The sequence below is a fragment of the Acanthopagrus latus genome, chromosome 13 (assembly GCF_904848185.1).
Source record: "Acanthopagrus latus isolate v.2019 chromosome 13, fAcaLat1.1, whole genome shotgun sequence".
Classification (NCBI taxonomy): domain Eukaryota; kingdom Metazoa; phylum Chordata; class Actinopteri; order Spariformes; family Sparidae; genus Acanthopagrus; species Acanthopagrus latus.
Genome location: NC_051051.1, coordinates 1,180,564 through 1,206,126, shown reverse-complemented (window position 1 = coordinate 1,206,126; position 25,563 = coordinate 1,180,564). Strand labels below are relative to the sequence as shown.

General features: G+C 43.8%; 1 protein-coding gene and 1 long non-coding RNA gene across 6 annotated transcripts in view; one reads left to right on the top strand and one right to left on the bottom strand.

The window, feature by feature from the left end:
- Nucleotide 1: 1 nt before the first annotated feature.
- On the bottom strand, nt 2–1,492 carry LOC119030840. The gene is made up of 2 exons (XR_005078433.1): nt 1,448–1,492; nt 2–304 (listed from the first exon to the last, which is right to left on the bottom strand). It is a non-coding gene; the product is annotated as an uncharacterized LOC119030840 (long non-coding RNA).
- The window catches only part of shroom1 (shroom family member 1), a 31,613-nt gene continuing 7,534 nt past the window's right edge, over nt 1,485–25,563 (top strand). Inside the window, exons 1-6 of one of the 5 annotated variants that reach the window (XM_037118735.1) lie at nt 1,485–1,683; nt 18,958–18,998; nt 21,773–21,882; nt 21,987–24,619; nt 24,718–24,904; nt 25,363–25,424. In XM_037118735.1, the coding sequence (XP_036974630.1) occupies nt 21,993–24,619; nt 24,718–24,904; nt 25,363–25,424 (2,876 nt within the window). In that variant the 5' untranslated portion in view covers nt 1,485–1,683; nt 18,958–18,998; nt 21,773–21,882; nt 21,987–21,992. Of the gene's footprint in view, nt 1,684–18,957; nt 18,999–21,772; nt 24,620–24,717; nt 24,905–25,362; nt 25,425–25,563 lie in introns of all 5 variants that reach the window. The other 4 variants (XM_037118734.1, XM_037118733.1, XM_037118732.1 and 1 more) reach the window with 4 other exon arrangements.

The following is a 25,563-nucleotide window of genomic DNA, read 5'->3' as shown; positions in this document are numbered from 1 at the left end:
ACGATGCACATAAAAGTTTATTTAAGAGCGAAGCGTCTGCTCAGCCTCACCTGTTCTCACAGACACACAAAGAAATCCAATTTTTTACATGTCAAGACAGAAAACTCCAGGCAACTTGATGCGTGTCAGTTCATGTATGAAATAACTGTGAATCAACTTTCCCTGAATAATGTTTTAGGTGATCTTTGAAGTGGAGATAAATGAGACAAAATGCCTAATTACAGCAACAAATTGGAACTTAGAGATTCCCTGTGGAGTTTTCCTCTCTGAGCTGAATCCTCATGGAAGCTGTGCTGCTGGCAACCTGTGAATAAATTGCCACCAAGTGGTCACAAGCTGCTACTGTTGCTGCTGTCATCTCATCAGTTTCAGCCTAACAATCAATATTTCATCACCAATAACAATTTGAACAGAAGGAGATCTAAAAAATATAAAAGAGTTTAATCGTATTAAGTCTGATATTTTAAAGGATTCATGGATTATGACAATTGAGTTAATAAAGCTTTTAGACAGTTGTTATTATCACAAACCAGTGAAGTGGATGATTTAAAATCTAGACTGATGATTTAAAGATAATCATGTAAAAGTCATTTGGTACAAATAGTTCTTATTCTGTCATCTGAAGACAATTTACAGTCATTTTAGAAAAACAAAAAACTGGATCCAGGTTGCATCAGTCTTTTTCACTATAGTATCAAAGCTTCAGTCTTTATGTATGAGACATGTAACACATCGTCACCCTGTCCTAAAAACAATAATCTACTCTAAATGTTATTCCAACATTTTCCTGAAGGCACCTCTTAATCGAACAGTGATTGATTATGGAGTAATAAGTATTGCCAGTTGGCATTAGTGGTGTCCTGTTAAATGATCATATTCTATTGCTTTATGATAAAATAACCAGAGTCGTGTCGCCTCAGTTGTTTGTCACTTTCAATAAGAAACAGGTGGTTAATCTTTCTGTGCATGAAACAAAGGTATTCAAAGTAGTTTATATAGCTTTGCATTGCAGAGCCTCTTAGAAATGATTAGCTCCCTTCAATCCACATTGCGCTGCACTCAGAACATTAACTCTTATGTAGCCTGAAGGGATTTTTTTTCATGGCCACTTTGTCTTTTCACATTTAATTGCGCTTTATTTACATTCTTTTTGTTTGTTTGTTTTAAATAGTTATCATATTCAGGTTCACATTTTACTTATATCAGTGTTAATGTTCACTTTGTTAAACTTTTCAGTAACAATAATTACGTTTCTCTGTCAGTAAATTCGGTGAAGTATTAAAAGTTTCAGTTTAATTTTAGTTCGGTCCAAAATCATCAAAACAAAACAGAGAAAATCCCGTTTTCACTCTTCCGCCATTTACACGGACTGACCAATGAGGTGTCGTGTATTCCCACAATCCCCGCCTCCCGCTGTTTCTGATTGGTCAACGCGGTGTTCCATTACCTATCATCCGCTTCTCCCTCTCTCCAGGGAACAAGGTAAGCTAGCTGCGGAGCGGAGGGAAAAGGAAAGCTCATTACCGCGGGGTGCGAGCCGCGTCAGCAGACTAGCTAGAAAGTGAATCTTGTCCTGTCAAGTTTATACATTTATACCTGATACTCCTTGGAGAAGTGGAAACACAAACGAGAGGAGCAAAAGTGCCACAAGTTGAGGAGCGCGAAGTGACCGGGAAGCAGCAGGTACGTGAAGGGGACGTCGGTCCCAGCAGCAGGTGCAGCGGCGGCGGTTGGTCAGTTTCGGTTATCAACTGTCATCTTTTACAAAACACTGTCGTCTAACTAAAGATCTTATAGCTTTAGTAAACTTAAAGATGTATATGTTTTTATGTGAACCTCTTTTAAAGTTCTAACACGTGTCAGGTGAATTAAACGCCGTCTTTTAATAAGCTAGGAGGAACGTTAGCTAGCGCTCATCGTGTGTTTGAACGCAGCACGTCACCTGTTGAATGTGCTGCTGAATCTTCTATATTAAGTTCATTTAATCGGAAGTGATTGTTTTTATCCTTAAATATGAGCCCATGTGTCACCCTGCGCTCTGAGGAAAAACAGCTGACAGTTGAATTAATGATGAACATGCTGATTAATTAACAAACAGCAGCTCAAAATACTATTATCATTTACTTCACAATACCAGAACCAGGATAAATACACGGTGAAATGTACCTGGGATAAGATTAGATTATAGTATCTTGAATTAAAGGGTGCTGTGTAGTTTTGGAGGAGAAATTCAAACTCAGAATTTTAATATTTACAATATTATTGAGTTCATAAAGCAAACTCAGAAATATTTATCTTTTCCATAACTTCGTAAACAAGCTGCTCTCAGTGGAAAACCAGAAAACTCTACCGTGCACCTTTTTAAAGTACATGTTTTGACTAGAAATAAAACAAACATACTCTAGTTTTGAGTCTTCACACTGGATGTCTGCTGTTTGCCAGTATTGTGAGAACAACACACTGTTGTCCTTCACTAACCTCATCTCCTGCCTCAAATTGATACCTGGCCCTGAATTATGCACAGGACGGCCTTTCTACCTAATGACTGGGCTATGTTTTATTTAAAGTGGGAACAAAAGGCGCCACGGCCGTGGCAGGGCTGCTCTGGGATGAAACCAGACACTGGTGTTTTGTGCTGTGGCTGAAACTGAAGCACTCATGCGGTGCGTTGGTCGGATGGTGGGAGCAGGAGGAGCAGGAGGAGCACACTGGGCTCTCTGTGCGCTGACGCTGACCCGGCTCGACTCCAATGCACCCACAGAGTCTGGCCTGGAGGCTGCAGAGAGACCCTCACCAGGATGTTAGTGCAGAGTAGACGTGCATGTAGGTGTAATTCATAAAGACGAGACGCAAGCACCTGTTGCTCCAGAGCTCATCTGTTGTTGCACTGTTTGCATGGTCATGCACCAGTGGATGTTTGGACTTGGCGTGCACGGTGCGTTATGACTTGACATAAAGCCAAAGCAATGTGGGAAGCAATACCCATTTGCTGCATGCAGGTGGTTTCATGTGTGATGGCTTGAGTCGCCGGTGGCAGGAAGATTAAAGAAGAAAGGAAACGGGGAACAAAAGATGGAGGAAATAGAAGGGCAAGGCTGTAAAGTAAGAGTAGGGTCACAAAGCCACGGGCCATGATGGTAAATGTACCCGAGGTGTTGAAACATGATCTCGCTCTCTCTGTCGTTTGCTGTCTGTCTTTCCTTTTTAAGATAACAAGAAATTTGTGCATTTTATTGATGAACAAATGAGTATAAATGTATAAAGTTTGACTCACAATAGCACAGGTCAGGGGTTGGGGATGTGCTGTGCCGTTTCTTTTGACCCGGTGGAGCTGCTGGCTTGTTTCTAGCTGTGGAAAGTTACTCTCAGTGTTGGGCTGTGTGGGTTTGAGCTGGATGTTTACATTCTTTCAGTGACCTTTAACACGGCCCACCACTGAAAGGAGCCACTAACTGGTTTGACTACGGTGGTTTTGTAGGTTACAAGTTTAGGCACATTTTGCAGCAACAAGGATTCTCATAATTATTAATTACTAACCAAGTAAACATTTGGTTTTTAAAAAATGCCCAAATTGATCCAAATTACACTAATAACCAAGTTCCATGGTGTTTAAACACAAGTTGAAAACTTTTTGTGGACTGGTTTTAAAATAAAAAAAAAAAACATTCAGCAAACAGTCAAAATCGAGAGCAATTTAATCTGTAAGGTTAAAAGGCAATATTGCGTGTATTATAAAAGCCATTTGAAACTAATAATGACACTGACCACATCTCATTTTAAAAGCTGTTGACATGTGTGGCCTCAACAACAAGTCATTAAATAAAAGTTAACAAATGACATTTATAGAAAACCTTATTACAACATCACCAAATCTACAGACACATCAGTTAATCAGCGTTGTTGACATTAGTAGGGATGCTTGTTTTTAATAAGACGGTTGACAAAGAAGCTGTGAAATCTCAGTCCAAATGTCAATATATAATTAAAATGTGAATATGAATGTGTAACCTTTAATAATCCGGACACACAGCTGATACTGACTGATGAGTTCAGGTTTTAACAGTCTAATGAAATGTAGAGAACGCTACACAACGTTACGTAACGCTGCTGTTATTAAATCATCACTCTGCATGTCAGTGTCAGTTTGAGGTCGTTAAGTTGTCAGAGTGACATAATTCTCAGGGATGTAGCAGGAAGGTGTCGGAGTTATAAATCAGTTAACACATCATTAGTTTTGTTGTACCTGTTTTGTTTACCTCGTCCTGTAATTGAAATGTGATCTTTCACTTTCCAGTGAACCTGCATGATGTCAGGCTTTTACTGGCATTGTTCGTTCCAGGAAATTAAAAGCTTTAAGGAAATAGCTGACTTGGTGACAAATGATTGACTCAGTCTGGCTTTGATCGGGTGCAGGAGAGAACTTATACTGATCTTTTGTGTTGTCAATTATGTGTTTGTACCAGCAGATTTTGATACCGAATGTTTGACCAAGAATGGAGGATTGAATTATACATTTTAGCCCAAGAGGAAGAGATTGTACTCGTGAGGTTGAGTGACAAACTAAAAACGTCTTGGCTGACCAAAGTCCAACAGACCTCTAATTATCAAGGGTTTAATGGGTAATAAAGTCAGAGTGTTCAGGGGTGTTTTGGAGATAAAGTCAAGACACTGTGTCATGAAGAAACACCTGCAGGAACTTTAGCACATCATGGTGACCTGACATTATAATTCAGCTGCAGTTAGCATGGACGTTAGTTAGCAAAAGGTTTAGCATTATTATTATTTACTTTTTTTTGAAGTCATCGTGATGTCATCCACTGACCTTGGAAACGCTGATAAGATGTTGGATGACTGTAACATGCAGGTATTCAGGTGGGTCGTATTACATCATCGCAGGAATGAAGAGGAAGGTCTCTGTAAACATTGATAAGACGATCAGAATGAATGATTTGAGTCTCTTGAATAAGAAGGCAGAGGAGGAAGAGTGCAGCCTGCTGAAGATGACATATTCAAGGGAAAATTTCCCCCTGGGGTTAATAAGTAATAGCAAAGAATGACAGAATATGAGGTTATTGTCACCAGCAGGGTGGCTGTGAGTGGATACGTCAGAGTAAAAGCTGACATAAGTCAATATTACTTTAACGTTGCATCATCATGGTGAAACTTGAGCTAATCAATGAGCTCTGTGTGTGTTCTGTCACAGGCAGAAACCTGTGAAGGTGTTTTATTGTGTTAGTCACAGGTGTGAAGGTGATGTGAGGCTGAATTAAGGCTTCATGTCCATAATCACAGTGAAGACTTTGTTATAATGTATTCTGGCTCTGTATTTTTCAAGGTTGAGACCTGTCATTAGTAATCTGACAGAGAGACTGATTACTGATAACTGAAACGATAAACATTTGTGTTTTCATGTTATGCTACTTTATACTTCTTCTTCCTCTCCAATCTGATACATTTAGTTCTTTAATTCACTTCTGTCAGTAACTGGCCTAAAAAGGAAAAACACCTTCCTGGTTCACTGAATCTTTTTAAGGATGTGGACATATTCCTCATCTTGTCCTTCACTTTGGGCAACACCTGCGTGCACCAGGTGGGATCTGTGTGCACACTTCACCTCCTCTGACTGACATTCCAGGCGTGGCGGGGTCCTCCTCAGAGAGACTGCCAAGACAGGAAGCACATGGGTTGATTTTGAAACGCTCTGTTTTTGTGAAACACTGGCAAAACTATCTCCAGCTCCATCCATCACACATTCACAGCCCTCCCTTCTCTCTTTGCTCACCTTTTGTCTGGTTTCTTCTCTTCAGTTGTTACTGTGGGGCTCCTTTGTGCCGGTGAGGGGGCTTTTTGTTTTTTACCTGGGTTTGACCACTCACTGGTCTGCAGCCGAGAGTTATTGTCAGATCCTCCTTCTTTTGTCAGAGTAACAGAGAGTCCTCTTCAGGTCCTATAGAGACCGTGGATGAAAAGGAGACAAATGGCTGACAGAGGTTATCGCTGGCGGATGGGAGACCCCCTGAGGGACGGCTGGAAAGTGTGTATGCTTATGTGTCTGTCTGCCTACTCTGGTTATCTGACAGGACCACACCTATACTATTGTATGGCCCTATAGGACCCTCACTGGGATGTGGCAGTGTCATATATCATGTAGGTATGTGTGTGTGTGAGTCACCTATATTACTATGTCCTGATCCTTTTCCCGATTCTGGGGGGGAAAAATGTAGACGGACCGAAAATGTAATGTTGCAGATTTAAGCACGAAAACCACTTGGGTTTGGAAAAGATCATGTTTTGGCTCCTCTGCTTCTGTCGCCACAAACACAGATATAAAACACCAGGCGTGTTGTTAAAAAATACCTGATTTTTGGCTGCACCGGTCTGATATCTTATCCAAAAGAGCCACTCACAGCTGGAGACGGTCCCCAACATCCCATGAGTCTGTGCTCACAGGTTAAAGGTTGGTTCTGATGGGAAAGTAGTATTAGCGTTATCTGAATGCAATATAACATATTATGGTATCACTCAAATGGCAGCATGATGCGTCTGAAATGTTCAAATTAAGCTAATCTGTGTTTGGAGAAACTTCCAACATTTCGGGGGCAGAGACAAACTCTTTAATGCAGCCCGACATTTAAAACATACATAATTAAAGGTGTTTCTTTGGCGTTTACTTTAAAACAAACAAGAGTTATGTAACCTTCAGTGTTAACGTACCGTAACTTTTATCCTTGTGGGCTAACGAGAAGTCATTTCATTCTCTCATAGAACATTTGCAAAGTATTTTGAAACCTGCATTGTTTACATACATGTCTATGCTTCGTAGCCCTTCTAGAGGTCAAAAAGTCCTTAGGGTACCTTTTTAAGTAATAAACAAGTTTCTCTCTCCGTCACTGATTCAACTAGTAGCGCTCTTCACTCACCTGTCAGGATTCTGCAACTAAAATGTGAGCAACAAATATAAAGCCACTTATAGAGAGTCCAATCGGAAATGACTAAATTTAATCCAAATCCAAACCTCACCGCTTGGCTGGAATACAGCAACATCTCAGATTTGAAGGTTTTAGGATGCGGATGTTAAGATCATTTGGAGTTTACATCAGACTTTCTCTGAATCTGCTCCTGTTTCACTATTTGGACTGATCTGCAGCCCTTCATCCTTTGTGTGTTTGAGAGGGAAATGAAGCCAGTCAGACTATAGGGTGTGTGTGTGTGTGTGTGTGTGTGTGTGTACTGTACCTCCATAATACACCGTGCTAACAGGTCTGCTGGAGGGTCGGCTCAGGTTTCATAGCCCCTGATGAAAAGGTGTGGGTGAGGGTCTGTCACTGAGACCTGAGCCGACCACGGATGCAGTAACATGGCTGTGATATTGACTAATAAAAAGAGGCATTTACAGCTGTCGGACATGTTGGGAAGTCGAGGCTTCACGTCTGTGTGTGTGTGTGTCCGGTCAGAGTGTGTGACTCAGGGACGGACTTTACGTCAAAGTTGCTTCAGTGAAAGTTTAATAAAAAGCAGCGAGTCTGAAATGAAACAATTAGTCAGTGATCACGGCTACTTTGATCATTTATTTATCATTTCAGTGATTTTCAAGCACAAATAGTGAAAAACGCCAAACATGATCATCATGATCATGTTCCAGCCCCTCAGATGAGATGATTCATTGCTTTTCTTTGTTTGATATCATTGTGAACTGAATATCTTTTGGTTTTGGACTCGAGGACTTTCCCCTTGGTCTCTGAGAAATTTTTCTTATGAACCAGAAATCAGCAAGAAAAATGTGACTCAGATGTGCAAACATTTAGCCAAGACATACAGTTTTTCATGTTAGGTGAGTGAGTTGAACACAGTGGTATATTGTCCATTCTAACTAGCCTACAAAGAGCACCGTAGTCATGCCACTGCTCCCTCTGGCAGCACCATATCAGGCAACAACACTATTTCTTTCTGCCAGGTTACAAAGTCCAGAGTGTTTTGTGCTGTTTTCTGGTGAAGTTTAATCTCTGTGTGATTTATTTTACTGCCTCACCACCCCTCCTCCCCTGATCTCCCTCTCCTCCCCTGCTCGGAGGTAGGAAACCTGCGCTGGCAGCAGTAAAAAGGAGCCCATTGTGATTAGCTCCCCCAAAATTAACCACGGGGGCAGACTCTGCGCTGCGAAACACAATGGAGATTAGAATCCACTTGACTCCTGACTGCGGTGATCAGTACTATTAGGTGACTGTATATGTTTCAAAAGCAAGACGATTTAAAGTTAACACCGAGCATTTGGTCTGCAGAGGCGTGGATGTCCCGGTCTGTAGCCTGAGATGAAGGCGTGACTGTAATTATCAGCACATTACACTCATCTGTCATCTCTTCAGATACACTGAGGTGCTAATGGTGCTGCCAGCTAACAAAGAACTACTGTACAGTGGATAAAATAATAATTTTCTTTTTCATTGTTACATTATTTTCATAATATAGCTTTCTGCAGCATAAAGCAAACTTCTCAGAGAAAAAACGCTTAGCCAGGATTACTTACTGAGACTCATGAGCCTGTTGAGGGAAATATGAGTCGTTGTGTTGATCATCTGCAAAACTAGCTGCATGGTAAATCCACTTTATTGGTGCTTTAATGCCATAAAGATGTCTTGTTTTTTTTTTAGCAGTGCCATGGTGTGATTTTTAAACTGCAGCAGAACGAGTCTGCACAGTGTGTGGACATGGAAAAGCCATCGAGAAACAGGTTGAAAGCTGAGATCTTTGCACTATAAAATTTAAAACTGCGGTTTGTTTTTTCTGGCCCTCAAACCTGTCCATGAAATCTGATTTATTCCAGGTTCATTTTACAGAAAAACTCCCCACATGAAGACTGAGAGGGTGAGAAACAGGAGAGAGGAAGTAGTTACTCACACTTTGCTTTTGTTTTTATGGAGCCCAAATTCACACTTAATATATGAGGGATAATACAAAGGCTGCGTTGAAATACATGTTAATTTAAAACAACATCTGTTCATCCTGAGTCATTTAGATTCTGTTGTTAGTTCTGTTTTTATTTGCATATCTTCTGGATAACATTTGGTGATTCTTGTTTTTCTGTGCGAGGACGTAAGAAGCCAAGGACGAAGTCTGCCCTGAAATTTGGAATGACTCAATGTTTTCAGCTAAATTCAAGCATAAATTGAGATTGGTGCAATGAAGTCCACTTCATTGAGAGTCTTTGGACATAAATTTAAAAGCTCAGGTCGTCAGGATCGGCAGGTTTGGTGAAATGGATCCTTCAGAGATGTGAGCCATCTGTTACTGTGTGCTGTGGCCTTCTGCAGGGGCAAAATGTTTTCTGTGGACTAATAAATTAACATTTTTTAGGTGCTTAAATCAGCATCTGTTTGTCAGGTAAATGTCTCCGTCATCAACATGAACTAAAGCACTTGTTTAGACCCAAACTTGGACTCAGTTCAGTGAGTTGACATGCCCCAGTTTTTGTGTGCCCCAGTTGTTTTGTGTGCTTTACACTGTTGTTTCACAGTAAACTCATTCGGGCAATGTCAATATTTCTCTCATGTGTTTCATTCAAACTGGCCAATTGCAAAATATAGAGTTTTAGTATAGAGTTTTCAAATTTCTCCACGAGGAAAGTGTCGGGACTCCCCCTCACATTCTTTAACTTTTGTCTGTGTCTCAGGAATTAGTGGGAAACAAAAGTGTAAATGGAGGAGAAAGAGATTTGATCTTGGGGCTGTCAAGGCCAATAAATGAGTGTATTTTGAAGGACGGTAACATGAGGCATGTAAGGACACCTGTTACCCACATCTGCTTAATTATGGATCATCACTTCCACTTGGATTACTCTCCTCGCTCTCTGAGGGTGAAATGCAGGGGACTGTTGTTGAATACCAGCTGATACAGGCACTTTGAGCGAGTACACTCCCCTCAACTAGATCAAAACTCTAGTTTCTCTTGGCTCGGATCTGTCAGTGACTTCAGCAGCAGCCATGTTGGGGTCAACAGGAGAAGTGAATGTTAACCGTCCGCCCTCACAGTGTCTCTGTCTGCCTGCCAGCTTCTTTTGCAATTCAAATCTCTGCTGCAACGCTGAGCGAATGTGTCCCTGTTGTCCTGCTGCCGCTGCTCTGCAGGCCAGCGTATCGTGTATCTTTCCCGTCCTTTTCATGCCTCTTAAAGCATCCTGGCAGGTATAAAGGGAGAGATTAGAGGCATGTCTGTTCACTTTCATCACGCCATATTAGATAGTGGACAGTGATCCAGTTTCTCACACTTATTTCCTTCTTATCCTCACATTTCTCTTTGTTTTCTTCAGTTTCACCTTCCTCAGCTGACATGATGTCACCGACGTACCCATGTAACAGGAACGACTCCTGCTCTCAGTGAACTTTCTCCTCTGACGTCAGTGGATATGTGCTAAATGATGCGCTATCTTACTGTTTATCCATTCCAAGTGACCACACATGACTGGAGCTTGCTCTAATTATTGGTTTGACGTTGTGCATCTGTGACTGTAGGGCGGAGTGTGTGTTGATTACATTTTAATCAGTTGAGCAGTGCAGGTATGAGTCGGTGAACCACTGGATCCATCCACCATCATCTGAGCAAAACTCTGACCAGTGAAAGGAACTGAAACACCGGTGAGAGCGTGCAGGACCCTTCACTAGGTGACAGTTTGTTCAGGTGTGCTGTTGCTCTGCATGATGTCTGAATCTAAGTGTATGTGGCTGTATACTGTTGGAGACTGGAATGTGTGTGTTTTTTTCCCTGCCCCTGTTTAGGTTCTTGTCCATTTGGTGGTCTGAAAATGTCCATTCATTGGGAGTAATTGCTTCATATTAGATGGCTCTTGGGAGCAATAAGGCCAGACGAGGAATGCTGTTGTCTTGGAGCTCAGCAGCTCAGTTAATACTGTAACGTGCCTCTGGCCGCTGCAGGAGGGCGGACGATTACAGGAGAGGGAAACACCCAGCTCTAATTATGCTGTCGGAGTGTCTGTCAGTGTAAAGACCTCAGATTTATGAGGCTGCAGATGGACAGGAGTAAAGTTTTCTGTTTCCCATTGAATATGTTGCTGTGCAGTATGTTGATAACTCAAGGCTGACTTCCACCTGTTGGAGGCAAATGGATGAAAATGTCTCAAGGAGCCCTTGATTTAACTAAATGTACTCTGTCACTTTGCCTTTACTAATCACTCATCGGAAATTCAGGCATTCATAATTGGTGTGAAGGAATCTCTGGCAATAACGACCTTGGCACCAAAAGGCTGCCAAACTGGTGATGGAAGTTTGAGTTTGTGTTTAGGCATTTGTAGGTGTGGAACTACTTTTTATTGTAAGCGTGACGGTGGTGGATATTTTTAAGGAGAACTCGGGACAGTTTCCAGTGTTATGGTGTTGTTAAGGAGAGCAGCCCAGCCGTGTTTGCTGTGACCAAAACAGGTATTTTAATCAAAGCAATTATGTTTTTCAAACCCTAACCAAGTGTTTTGTTGTTGTGTCAAGAGAGAAACATAAAATTTAACAAACGTAAAATCACAACATAAAAAAAGAAAACAGACTTAGCTGATCTTTTTTCTGGTGACTGGGTGATCTGAGCCTGTTTGTCTTTACATGACAAACAAATGTTAAAAAGGCAAAAATTTGTTAGAAACACGGTGGCTTACTCTAAGAGCAAAACATGCTTGTAGATGGAGCAGCAATGTTTAGTTGATCTGAGGATGTTTATGATGTTTCCCTCTTCGACAACCCTGATTCAGATTCAAGCGATCATGCTGAAGCCTGATAACAAACAGTTCCTTTGAATCAGGTGTGTTGAGCCACGTTAACATCTAAAACATGCAGGACAGGCCCCCAAGGACCAGGAAGTCTTCAGGTTCCTGGTCCTCAAATGTGAATACTTTCTGATTTTCTTCCCGTCTTTGATAGCAGACTGAGTATCTTTGGGGTCATGATGTCACTCCAGAAAACAGTCAACAGATAAATTGATCCTGAAAATAATTATTCGTCATGAAATTATTCCCTTTTAAAGCTTGTCACCATGTTGCTTTATTGAACGTCACCCCTCAGGTGTATATTCCTGTGATTTTCCAGCATGCACAGTTTTTCTATCAGGAAGTGTCCTGCAGACTGTCCTCTTATCAGGTACAGTACACTCACCTGCTCTGACGTCTGCACTGAGCAGCAGATAACTGCTGAGATCACTGCACAGTCCAGTATCTGTTATATAAGAGATATTTGAATGCTGCAGTGTACTCAGTAACTATTTGTTTAAGAACCAGTGTAGAAAGTAAGAGCAGGTGGGATCCGTGCAGGTGTCGTTACTGAGATCCGCTTGGATCAGAACTGTTTCTCTGACATCTGAACACTGAAGTATCGATGTGCTGGATAAGAAGCATTAAGAGCTGGAAATGTGAATGTTTGTATAAGATTTGCATGTAATGTTTTAAGCTGTCAAACTGAGAACTAGGAATAGAGCGACCTGTTTGTTTTACCTGCTGTACCTGCCCTTATTGCTTATCACGCACATTCCTCCCCGTGTGCCACTGCCAGACAAACCAAACCAGCCCAGCCATGAGTGATAAGAGCTGGGTCAGAGTGCTGCCATAAAGAGTCAGGTGTTTGTTTTATATGGTTTTATAGTGTTTTCTGGAATAGACAAGACAAACTCTAATCTCACTTTCTAGACTTTCTCCAGGACCATAAATTGCTAGCTTGTGCAGTATTTGCCTCTAAAATGTAGCGGAGTGGAAGTTTTAAAGTACAAGTGCCTCAACACAGTACAGTAAGAGAGTACTTACACCTCAGATTTGACTTTTCACTAAAAGTCCTCTAACCTACATTAATTCTACCGTATAAATCAAATACATTCCTTTTGATAAACACTTTGTACTGTACATCAGGAGCATCGAGGCCCTCAGAGGGATCGGTTGCTTAATTCAGATTGTGAAAACAGAACCAGGTCACATCGTATGGCCTTTATGTCACATTGGTGTGTTTAATGTGCGATAAGTCCATTAACAGCTTTTGTCACGGATTGTAGCCGCGGCTGTAATGCGTTCCATGTATTGCACATATATTCACAATGACTCCTTTGTTCTCTACTCTTTGCTTAGATTTAGTTCTTTTCAGCTTGATGTACAATAATGTTGCTAAATCACTTCATCACGAGATAGAAGTCACCGTGAGATTAATTAATGATTGTAATGAATAGTAGGTGCAGTGTAAAGTCAGCGTCTCCCTGGGAAGCTTCGTTCTCGTGCTAATTCTCGTGCTGCTGGTGAAGTCATGCAGTGTGGCGGTGGGTGACGCAGTACCAGCCCGGGGGCCACCGAGGGTGAATTCCTGCATCTGTGATGTGTCTGGTCAGCTGGTGGGACCACCGCTCATTACACAACAGGACAGAGATGGTCACATACTGTAACTGTCGTGTTTTCACTTAGTGCTCTGTGATGGATGATATGAACCTGTCTAGATTTTAAACAGATAAAAGGAGCAACGTAGAGACGTCAGCTTGGCCTCTGGGACACTGTGGCAGGTTTTGGGACTACAACTGACTGAGAATAACAACAATTATGCAAAGACAGTGGAGGGAACTGAATATGATGATAGCTAAAGAACTAAACAGGGATGTACTGAGCTCTGTATTATCTGCCCTGCTCAGACTGCAGACAGTGTGTCTTCAGGGGCTTTAGGAGACACTGGGGACCAGAGAACAATAGATCTTTGCCCATAATGATGGAGTCGTTGAGACTTTTCCCACCTTTTGAACAGGAAGTGGGTCATTTTGTTATTGTGTTTTTTTTCCTGTGGTGTTTGTCTTAAGCTTCCTGCCGGGCCGTCTCTCCTTTCTCACTTTCCATGTTTTTCTTTCTTTCATGCATTTTTTCGCCCTGGCCCTCTTTTGTCACCGTGGCTCCCTTGTTGCTGGTGCTGTCACACATTTGCTGTGAATCAGGAAAATCTCCTGCTTTGTGGAGATGTTGTAAGATGCTGTTGAGCCAGTGAACCATGTGATCCCGACCCTGTTGGCCTGGGTCATATCTCCTCTCTCCTCTGATCACCATCTGAAATCATCGGATAAAACAATCTTGAAGACTTACATAATTTACTTGAATATATTGTATGTATTGTCTTCTTCGGTTTTCAAACTTCTCCTTAGGGGTTGATCGATAAAAGTGCAGGAGATGTGACCCAGTTTACCTCTCGTCCCTTTTTCACATATAACTCACCCAGATCACTGTATTCTCAGATTTTAACTCACATACCAAAGACTGAAAACTGTATTCTGCAGTCATGATGAATCTGCGCGGCCCATTTTTAGACCAAACACACCTCCACACAAACACCATCCATCGCCTGCAGCCTTGTTCTGTTCTAGTGCGGAGGAATTCCTACAGTATCCAGTTAAAATCACTGTGACTAGATCACATTCGGCCCTCCAGGGGGTCCTTAATACAGAAGTAATTGTCTTCTCAAAGCTGCTTGGAAGAAGTTTATCATTTGCAGAGCTCAGTGCTGCAGCGCGCTGCAGCTCCTGGTTAATGGTTGACCGAGGAGGATATTGAATCCTTAACTGGGACTTTTTACAGTGGAGAGTTATTTATATATTCTTACTGACCTTGTTGCATTTTGTTTGTGTGTCATTGTGTAGGTGTTAATTGTTTAACAATGGGAGCACTGTTGGAAGAAGTCGCAGCTTCTACAGCTTCATACAACCTCAACATTAAATCGACTGCATGTTCATATTGTCCAGTATTAAGGCCAGATCAGGGCAGGAATGTGGAGCTTATTAGAGTGTGACAGCTTGTCTTGGTCAGCTGTAGATTTTAGACACTGGTGTGAGCACTGCCCAGCAACACACAGTTTGTCTCCAACACACACACTGAATCTCATCGGCGATAACACGGCAGTGCAACACGGCCTTTCCTTTTCCCGCTACTGGATGCTTTGCTCTGTCAGTGCTCGACACCCGGCCACTTCCACCCTTTCAAACACAGCTTCCTCTCTGTTTCTGTTTGATCGTGGACAATGGGAGCGATGTGTTTCAGGTCCTGTGGGAGACTGCAGTCGTACTTGAGGGTTGTACACTTAACACTGTTCTGATTCAAGACACCATGTTAATGTTCGAGATGTGTTTCAAGTTAAGACTCTTCAGTTCAACCCTGTATTCCTTTTTTATTAAAATATTCTGGATGCTTTCGTCATAAAACTGATCTGTGAGTTCATTATTTTGGCTTTCAGACTGATAATGAATCAGGACTTCATTAGGTTAATCTAGAGCAAAGTAAAGTCCGGCCCAACCCTCCCCACTGGTTGTTAACCTGCGGTTCTCCTGCTAATATGAGCCAAAAGGTTGTTTCAGTGTTGTTGCTGTCAAGTGTTGCTGTCACTAAATGCTTCTGATCAAGAGCAACAGTATTTCGAGGATGCGACCGATCCATTTAGCTCCTCCGTCAGAGGTCTGAAGGTCCGTCAACCCATCATCATCATCATCTTCATCAACAGACTTAACAGAGTTAACAAGCTTGTTGTTTTGGCTCATTAGTTGGTTGGCTTTCTACCATCAGCGACGATAGATTCTGAATTTTCTGCTCGTCTCTTTCATCCTCCCGTTCTCTTTCAGTCTCAACTGTGTCTTTCACCTTCATCTTTGTCTGTCAACCTGTACTTTCTGTCTTCTTCTTCTTCTTCTCTATTTCTCGATCCACTTCCTGCCTCTTTCTTCTCTCTCAGACGCCGGTGGTCCAGTCTCGTGGCTGGATGTTGAAGGTCACACTGGAACACATAATCACCAATGAAAGACCAAAAAAAAAAATCAGAAAGAATTTAAGAATTTAACACCCCCTCCCATCCTTCATCCCTCCCTTTCTTGTTCGCTGCCTTCATTCATGGGTTTAATAAATCCAATCTTCTTTTTGAAAAAATGCGTCTGTCCTCGTCTGACACCTTCACTGACCACAGTGGATTTTCTTTTTTTATGGTCTTTAAATTCTTACAGTTCTTAAGACTTTCTCTCTCTCCTCCCTTCACCATCATGTAGTACTTAGCTCAGTTGCCAGGCAGAAAGTGATCATGAGCTTATCCTTGTTTACATCTCTAGTTAATGTTGACCTCTGCAGGTTTCTCGTAAACAAGTGTGACCTTCATATTTCTGAATAAAGAAGATCACTTAAGGAGAAATGTATCCCATAATAAACACATCTTACTGTAATTTAAACCATTTATATCAAGATTTTTTTAAATTTTGCACCTTGAAAATAGCATCAAAGCTACAGTTGAACAGATTAGTTTTATAATCTGATTAAAATGCCTCTCCCTGTTGGCAGAGTGAAGCCAACAACATTACACTGATGCTGCTCTCTGCAACACTTGGTCTGCTAACAACAGTCATCTGGCCCAAATTTCAAGCAAGTTCCAAGTCAAGTCACAGGTTGAGTCCAGTCAGGTCGAGTCATTGGTTAATGCCAGTCAAGTTACAAGTAGAGTCATTTTTTTCTCCCCCTAGATGCTGCAGTCTATCTTCCCGTATCTTGTCTTTATGAAGGGAAGATATGGATGCAGTATTCTGTCTCTCTTAACAATAATATTATTGGAAGTTTATCTAATCCAGTTGATGTCTAAACCTTCTATCTTGGAGCACCAAAACTGAAACTTAATGTTTGACAAGAGGCAAAAAGCAAAGACCGGCTGTGTTGTGAAGATGTGAAAGTACAAGAAAATGATTCTGGTCATATCATCTGCTGATCTGTTTTGTTTTCTCTCCTGTTTCTGATTTAAGAACAAGTTTTGCCAAGATAATCTTTTGACCAGAGCCTGATCTACTCTGTTTGAAATTTAATTGTGTGATGATCATTGATAATAACTGAAATAAATAAATAACTTCATAAAACTTATTTATTTTCACATCATTTTTATACAATAAAATACTAACAGTCAGACTAAAACAAAACTAAACTGAAGTCAAGTCATCGGAGTCATTGTGTCCTAAGTAGCAGTTGCGAGTCGACCTGAACTTGAGTCCACATCTCTGCTGACAGTACCAGAACCTCAGCTGAGCACCAGCAGTACCGGTCACAATAGAAAACAATGGAGAGAAACTAGGTTCTTTGTCTTTACTAGACAATCACACAAGAGGACTGAGAGTGAGTTTAACCCACGAAACACACAGATCTCTGGTCTTATAGTGTGTTAGGATTCTCACTGTGGTTTATGGCAGTTTGTATGAATTCAGCACCATATTTTCACTACATACCTGTCACTTAATCTTCATAATGTAACCCACCACCTGACAACTAAAGTTATATTTCAGACAGAGATTGTTTTATCTTTGTAGAATTGAACATGTGAAGTAATGACAGTAATGATGATCTTCTATCGGTCTGAGCGATATCTGCGGTTGATTAGTGATTAGCGTGTTACTTCTTTATTTACACGGGTTGTAAAGAACAGGAGGATAAAGGGCAGACTAATAGGTGTCACGTATGAGAGAGAAAAGGGAAAACTGAGAGTGATGGTTGGGGATCGTTAGTCTTTGTGACTGGTATTTCTTTTTTCGGGTGGAGGCTGGGAGGTCACCCGTCCACCCACTCGCCCCTCCACCAGCTCCACTACCCCCGCCTCCGTCCTCCCTCCTGCCTTGGCTTGTCTCCATGTGCAGGGCTCAGGGCCTTGGGAATGAATGGCGCCCGGGCTGTGCTCTGTCTTTGAAGCCAGCCAGGAATGCAAGGCCTCTTTTTTTCTCTCTCTCTCCCCCCTCTCTCTCCCCTCTCTCCTCTCTCTCTCCTCCTCTCCCCTCTCTCCCCTCTCTCTCCTCTCCCTCTCTCCTCTCCCTCTCTCTCCCCCCTCTCTCCCCTCTCTCCCCCCTCTCTCCTCTCTCTCTCCCCTCTCTCCCCTCTCTCTCCTCTCCCTCTCTCTCTCCTCTCTCTCCCCCTTCTCGCCCCCTCTCTCTCCCCCCTCTCTCCCCCCTCTCTCTCTCCTCTCTCTCTCCTCTCTCTCCCCTCTCTCCTCTCTCTCTCCCCTCTCTCCCCCCTCTCTCTCTCCTCTCTCTCCCCTCTCTCTCCCCCCTCTCTCCCCTCTCTCTCCCCCCTCTCTCCTCTCTCTCCCCCCTCTCTCCCCTCTCTCTCCCCCATCTCTCCCTTCTCTCTCCCCTCTCTCTCCCCCCTCTCTCCTCTCTCTCCCCCCTCTCTCCCTTCTCTCTCTCCTCTCTCCCCCCCCTCTCTCCCCTCTCTCTCCTCTCCCTCTCTCTCTCCTCTCTCTCCCCCTTCTCTCCCCCCTCTCTCCCCCCTCTCTCTCCCCCCCTCTCCTCTCTCTCCCCTCTCTCTCCTCCTCTCTCACCGCTCTCTCTCCTCTCCCCCCCTCTCTCCCCCCCTCTCCCCCCCTCTCTCTCTCCTCTCCCCCCCTCTCTCCTCTCTCTCCTCTCCCTCCCCCCTCTCTCTCCCCCCTCTCTCCTCTCCCCCCTCTCTCTCTCCTCTCCCCCCCTCTCTCCTCTCTCTCCTCTCCCTCCCCCCTCTCTCTCCCCCCTCTCTCCTCTCCCCCCTCTCTCTCTCCCCTCTCTCTCCCCCCTCTCTCCTCTCTCCCCCCCTCTCTCCCCTCTCTCTCCTCCTCTCTCTCCTCTCTCTCTCCTCTCCCCCCCTCTCTCCCCCCTCTCTCCCTTCTCTCTCCCCTCTCTCTCAGTTGTTCAGGCGGCCGGCAGCACTAGCAGCTATCTGCGGCAGTGAAATATTCCCTCCGCTGCGCTCATTGTGCATTGCCGAGCCGGACGTCATCCGCTGGCCAATCAGTGGCTCCCGCTAGGCAGCCTCGGGTCTCAGTGGGGGGAGAAGGGACTCGCTAGAAGTCTTCCCTCTAATATCTAGCTCTCCTGGTTACTTGGTCCGGTCCCTCTTTAGAGGAAGTTCTGTGTGAGAAACAACGGCGGAAATCATTCAGCCTATTTAAGTGAAACTTAGGACACTTTTCTCTCTTTCAGATGGAAATCAGGATGTTCAGCAACATAGATTCAGAGTTTTGGTGAGTTCTTCTACTTTCATCTTGCAGTCAGTTCTCTCTTAAGTTTAAAAACCTTCATTCAGATCCAGTCTGCAAGTGGTTGAGCACTCAAGTCGTTCCCAGTCGTCCTTGTGACTGTTGATCCAGCCTTCCAACTTGTGTCCAGCTTTGCCTGCTGTCATTGTTCACTTCTTCTCTTGTCTCTTGTTGTTGTGGTTTGCGTGTGAGGGTATTTGTCTGGGCCGGTCACCCTCTGCCTCACCCTCCCTCCCTCCCTCGTCTCTCGCTCGCTCCCCTCTGTACATTTTGTCATTGCCTGTCCCCTCCATCACTTCCACTTGAGCGCTCCCCTGTTTGGGAGCCTCTCTCTGTTCGCAGGGGGAAGAGGAGGGCTGGAAACCACACACACACACACACACACACACACACACACACACTCAGACAGACACACACAGATCAGAAGGCCCTTCATAAACACATGGAATCCCCCTTAATACTGTAGATTGAAAGGCTCTTGGGAGGTGGGTTTTGTGTATATGCAAAACGACCACCTAGGATCATGTTTGATCCAGATTTTTCAGCTTAGCCAGCAAACGTGGCAATACTGTGAAAATGTTGCTCGGTGCAGTTGACTTGTAAAGCAGTTTTCAGCTGTCCTCTTACTGCTGTCTTCTTGTATTTCTTGTTCTTGTCGGTAAAAGCTCCAAAACAAAAGATGCAAAGTCTATTCTCTGCAGTTCCATCAGTAATGAGGCCAAGCTTTTCATACCGCGGCCTGAGAGTTGATTAACTGGTCGGCTCATCTTTGTTTTATTGGCGACATCAACCTTTGTGTGTGCATGACAGGTATGCATGACCAAGTCAAGGAGGGCGTGCAGGTCATGGGAGATAGAAGCCTACATTTACTCTGTCATTAGAGTCCACAGTAAAACCAGAACCTATCATTAACTTGCAAGTGCTGGTTTCTGCGACGAAGATAAAGATTTGCAGGATAGCTGGTGATGATAGCAGGTTTCCATGTGTTCAGGAATGCTAGAATTGAATCTGTATATCTTATTAAAGTCTGTGTACTTGAATGAAGTAACCCACCATAGGCTCTGTAAAGTATGAGTGCTGCAGCAGATCCAATTTGAAAGGCCCAAACATTATTAATCAAGAGTTATATTTAGCTATTTTTATAGTAAATATAGAGTGAGTGAAGAGCAATTATACAATATTTTTTGATCCAACTTGGATATTCTTTCAGTCAGAACAGAGTTGTTGTCAGTGTTTAAGTAAGATGTTATCAGTGTGTAGGCGTTACCTTTTTTCATTTACAGCAAATAAGATGGTCAGTGCCGTCTGCCAAACACTACAGCATAATGGCCTCTAAATGTTTGCTGATAATGGCCTCAGATATGGTGTTTGTGTAGTTGAGTGAAAGTTTAATCTTGACAAGAAAAAGATAAAAGCAAAAAGCTGATGGCAAAACAAAAAGGGACAAAGTTAGGGAAGTCTTTATTGGTTGCGGTGCTGTTTAACAAGGTATTATACATCCGTCACATGATTAATCCTCACAGATTTCTGTAGTTCCATATGGAATTCCTGACATTTTTTTCATGTGTGTGCTGCAACGTACACCGCCGACCTCAAGGCTCGTAATTAGAGGCCTCATGGATGCAAAGCGGCAGACAGGCTCCTTCAACAGGTGGTCGACTGTACTGACCTACAAAACCAAAATGCTGTGAGAGTCGGAAACCACCGTCATATGTCTTGTAGGAGCAGGTGATGGAATAACCACATCTGCCAAGCAGAACATCTGGTTTCACCTTCTTCACTGCGAATATTTGTTCATGTTCAGTTTCAGTTTTCTAAATTAATCAGTTAGTTGATTGTTCTGTAAAATGTCAGAAAATGGTGAAAAATGTTGTATTTAAATGTTAAACATTGTTTTGTCTACAGCACAAAGATGCTCAGTTTACTGTTGGAGTATTAATTGATTTAAATGTTGACAACTAATGAGTGTAAATTAAATGTCTTTGAATTTTGGACTGTTGGTTGGACAAAACAAAGATTAAGTCGCTAATTGACGAGCAACAAAGTGTTTTAAAAGGGAAACAAGACTGAAACATGAAGAGGTAAAATGTGTTTGGAGTCATAATCAGGACAGTGAAGTGTTTCCCCCCTCTGTGCTCCACCCTGCCGCGTCTTTACTGGAAGAAGAAAAATTAACATTTTTTTTCAGTCAAGGCTGTGTAAAATTTGTCTTAACAACTTCTAACAGAAGGAGCGAGATTTCTCACCAGAGGAATTTGACCTAGAAATGCCAGGCAAAGATTTATCAGTGGTGCTGACTTACTGTTTTCTGGCATCTTAATAGTATTTGAGCAGAAAGCAACTTGCAAAAATAGCAGATCATTTTTCCCATGGACTTTCTCACAAACACACTGTAGCTGATAGAGAACTGCCTTCCATGCGTACAGTGTAAATTTGATAGGAAGGTGTTTTTCTGTGTATTGATGTGAACTGTGCCATTAACCTACCTGCCATGCCAAGTGTACAGTCAAACAGAAACACACCTGTTTGTGTTAGATTTTCATACTGTCATGGTGTTGCACAGCAGTCAAAACAGCTCTGCAGTGGGATTTTGTGCAGACTCACTCGTGATATATTGAGTATCTGCAGGTTTCTTTTCTCATTTAGTTTTTTCACTTGTTAGCAGCCATTTGCCAAAGATATGTAACTGGAACATGACTCCTTGGTCAACATTTCAGGGTAATAACCAGTCAGTGTTGTGTTTATGTTTTCTCCCCCAGGAGCGACTGAGCAGGCCGTTTCAAGAGGCTTTGGATAAACAAGGAGGAGGCAGGAAAATGACCTAATTAACGACAAGCGTGACGGACAAACTGCTGCAAATGTGTTGGTGGTAATTTCCCCAGTTTCACCCACAAGCAAGACACATGCATCAGTGCACAAACGCGTACAACACATTTACAAACCCTGCCCTTCCCTTCCTGCCATCCGCCCCAGTCCTCCATGGATTCCTACAACTTCCACTTTGAGAGAATGAGCAACGTGGACCTGCATCCTCTGAGCCTGCCTGTCAGCCGGCTCTCCCCAGCCAAGTCCAGCAGCAGCATCGCCGACCAGCTTGCCCATCACCAACACGGCAAAGGAGACTCCGCCTACAGCTCCTTTTCTGGCGGCTCCACTGCGCCAGACTACCCGTCTCCCTTCCTCCCAGACGACCTACAGTCCAGTTCCTTCAGCCACTATGCTGATCTTAAGTACGTAAAGTCCATTTACCATCCGACCCAGGTTCTGCAGTCCGACTCAAAGACCATGGACCAGCTCTATCGCTCTGTAGAAGCTATCTCACAGCAGTACCGCAACAATACCAGCATCAAAGTAAACCACCACAATGGCAATGACAGTTTCCATTCCAACAACAAAGCACTCTCTAAGCAAGAGGTACACCCCCAAGGAGCTCACCCTCCTGTCCGTCCTCCTCCAGTCCCAGCACGCATGGATAGTTTCATAGCCACAAAAAACTTGGAGAACAGCAGGGTCCACCGGCAGGGTACTGAGCCTCAACAACAGCCCAGACCCAACAATCGACTCCATCCACAGCCCCATGGCCTGAACGCCCCAAGACCTGAGAAGGCTAAGCCAGATACAGGCAACCCAAGCGTCAGTTCTGACCCAGTGTACTCAGGTTGGAGGGGCCCGCAACAGCAACAGCCTCAGGCCCAGCAGCCACCAAGCTACCGCCCCCACCTCCAGCCTTACGATCAGACCAGGGTGCCGCTGAACCCAGAATATCTTTACATTACGGATAACAAAACTGCCTCTGAGCAGCAGAAGTCAGCAAGCATCCTAAGCCGATCACCTCCCCGAGGCACGATCCAGGCTGAGCACCTGAAACCCAGACAGCTCTCGAGCAGCGGTGCATGTAATGGAGACCATCACAACAAACCCAGCAGCCATTTTGAGAGTCAGCGCAAAAGGTCAAAATCAGCTCATGATTGGCTTGGTTCAGAGCCAGCCCGAGCTGCCAGCCCCTGGAATGCTGGTCAGAGTTTGATTAACAGCAGCATCCAACATAAAGGTCAGTTCTACTTCGTCACAGGAGTGTGTAAGCCGTCTGAATCAGCATCTGTGTGTGGCTCTGAGGCTGGGAGTGAGAGCTCCTCTGTGCTGGAGACACATCAGCTCAGAGAGAAAGAAAGATGCCACAGCACAATGGATAACTTGTTTAGACCTCTCCAAGAGAGCTCCCGCACTTCCAGTGGTGTGATTCCTGATGAGAGAGAGGTTTTCACTTCTGTGTCCAGGAGCCAGGACCAGGAGAATCGCAGACTATCATTCACCTCGATGCAGTCTGCTCAAAGCTTTGACACCTTAGAAGACATCGACATGATGCAGAGTCGAGAGATTGGCCGCCACACTGCCAACAACCCCATATTCTACTGTGGACCTGACAGGAACTGCCCCACTCCAACACAGGAGGTCACCTCAGTGAATGAACAACCTAACCATCACAAGAGAGAGGAGCAGGCCAGCAGAGGGAAACGGCAGCCCTTTGGGGATGTAGCCAGCGAGAGGATAAACAAAGAAACTACCCCACTTCTGTACCACCTCACCGGAGCCAACAGAGCAGCATTACAGCCCAAGAAGAATGATTTCAGTGTGAAGGGCAAGGAAGCAATCCAAAACAAAACCGGTCATAGAGAATTGGCTGGCAGCGATAATGAGAGACCTTCAAAAAGTGACACAAGTACGAACGATAGAGGGGAAGTCAGCTCTGCCTGTAACACCCTGGATGACTCGTTTAAAAAGTACTACAAGGAGAAGCTGAAGGATGCCCAGTCTAAAGTCTTAAAGGAGACGTCATTCAAAAGGAAGGACTTGCAGCTGTCATGGCCACACCGTATCAGGCAAAAACCTGAGATGAGGCCTACAGTGATTCACTCTTTCTCCTCGTCACAGGACTCTGAGACCTCCACAGAGACACTCACGCCTTCTGTGACCTCTGAGGAGACAGAGAAGGGGAGCATTAAAGAAGAAGTTAGGGAGAGTCACAGGGAGAAGGACAAAGAGACTGAAAAGGAAAACGGGAGACCTGAAAAGGTGGCGCAGCCCCAGGTGGCACGCATCGGAGGCAGGAGACGGTTGACTCCAGAGCAGAAGAAGATGTGCTACTCGGAACCAGAGAAACTTCACCAGCTCGGTGGCGGCCCCGTCCACTCTGCTTGCCGATCGTTTGGCAATGAAAATGACAGCCTGTTTGTTGTTGAATGCGAAGGAGAGGAACATGTGCAGAAAGGAGAGCAGGGACTGGTGGCAGCACGAAGGAAGATTTTCGAGACAAGAGGCCGAGCCCTTTCAGCCTCCAGTGCTTCAAAGACAAACTTAAAACATCTGCAACACAAGGCTCTGGTGGAGTACATGGAGCGTAAGACTGGCCAGAAGGTGGCTGAGCCACAGCAGCCAGCGCCTCAGTTACCTCCTCCATCCAGACAGAGGCATTCTCTGGGAGAGAAACCCTTCGACTGGGGTCCCAGACCTTCATCAGCAAATCATGAAGGAAAAACCACCAAGAAGAAACTCAACAGGCCGCACTCTGCAGGCCGCATCCTTGATTCCTCCACCAGCTCCATCAGGTACGAAAGAGAAGCAGAGACGGAGAGAAAAACATTCATTTGATGCTTTGTTTTGTGAGGATCAAATCAAACATTATATTTAACTGTTCACAAAACAGGTATGCCCAGTTCTTCTCAGCTCAGTCTTGTTCAGGACAATATGCTGGCCAGTCCGATCAGCTCAAGTGGAGGGAGAGCAGAGGTCCATCTCAGGGGAAGTCCGCCTCAGTCGAGAGTCTCCTGGACCAGCCAGAACCACCCACTTTCTTCAGGAACAGATCCACATCCACACCACATGCACTTGAAGTAAGTTGGCCTCAACTGAGATATTCAGAATATGTCTGAGTCAGTAGAACCTCGTTCACACTCAACAAGCAAAACAGTAACACCCATTAATATCAAGCTTTTGTGTTTCGTAGGACAGTTTACAATCAAACATCACAGGTATTCATCAGCTCCCTCTCTGATTAGCTGTGATGGAAACATGAGTCTGAAACTTTCATCCTTTCATCCCAAGTGTTGGACTCTGGTAGATAAATGTAGAATTAACCTTGTCACCTAAAATACCCAGAGTATCAAAGTTCAGTGGGGAAGTTTTACCAGATAAAGTGCCTGATCAGCTTTCAGTCACAAGAATATGAAGTAAAGTTTCTAGAGTCAGAAAAAATCTTAAAAATATGAATCAGCCCCAGTTGGCTGTTCCTGTAGTATTTCACAATGTTTTAGTTATTTTCATAGTGTTGTGTTTTGATTTTCCCCTCCAGGATCTGGAGGCACACGACAGTGAAAAGGATCCTGTACCAGTTCATTCTATGGAAACCTCGAGGTATGTAACAGCACTGCAGACCGATTGGGACATTTTTGTTGGTTTTCAGGTCAGAAGAGTATTAGGTCAGTGATGTGTGCACAGACTGTAAATCTCCCCTAGATTCATTGTGTCAGTGGGAAGTCAACACCCACCTGCT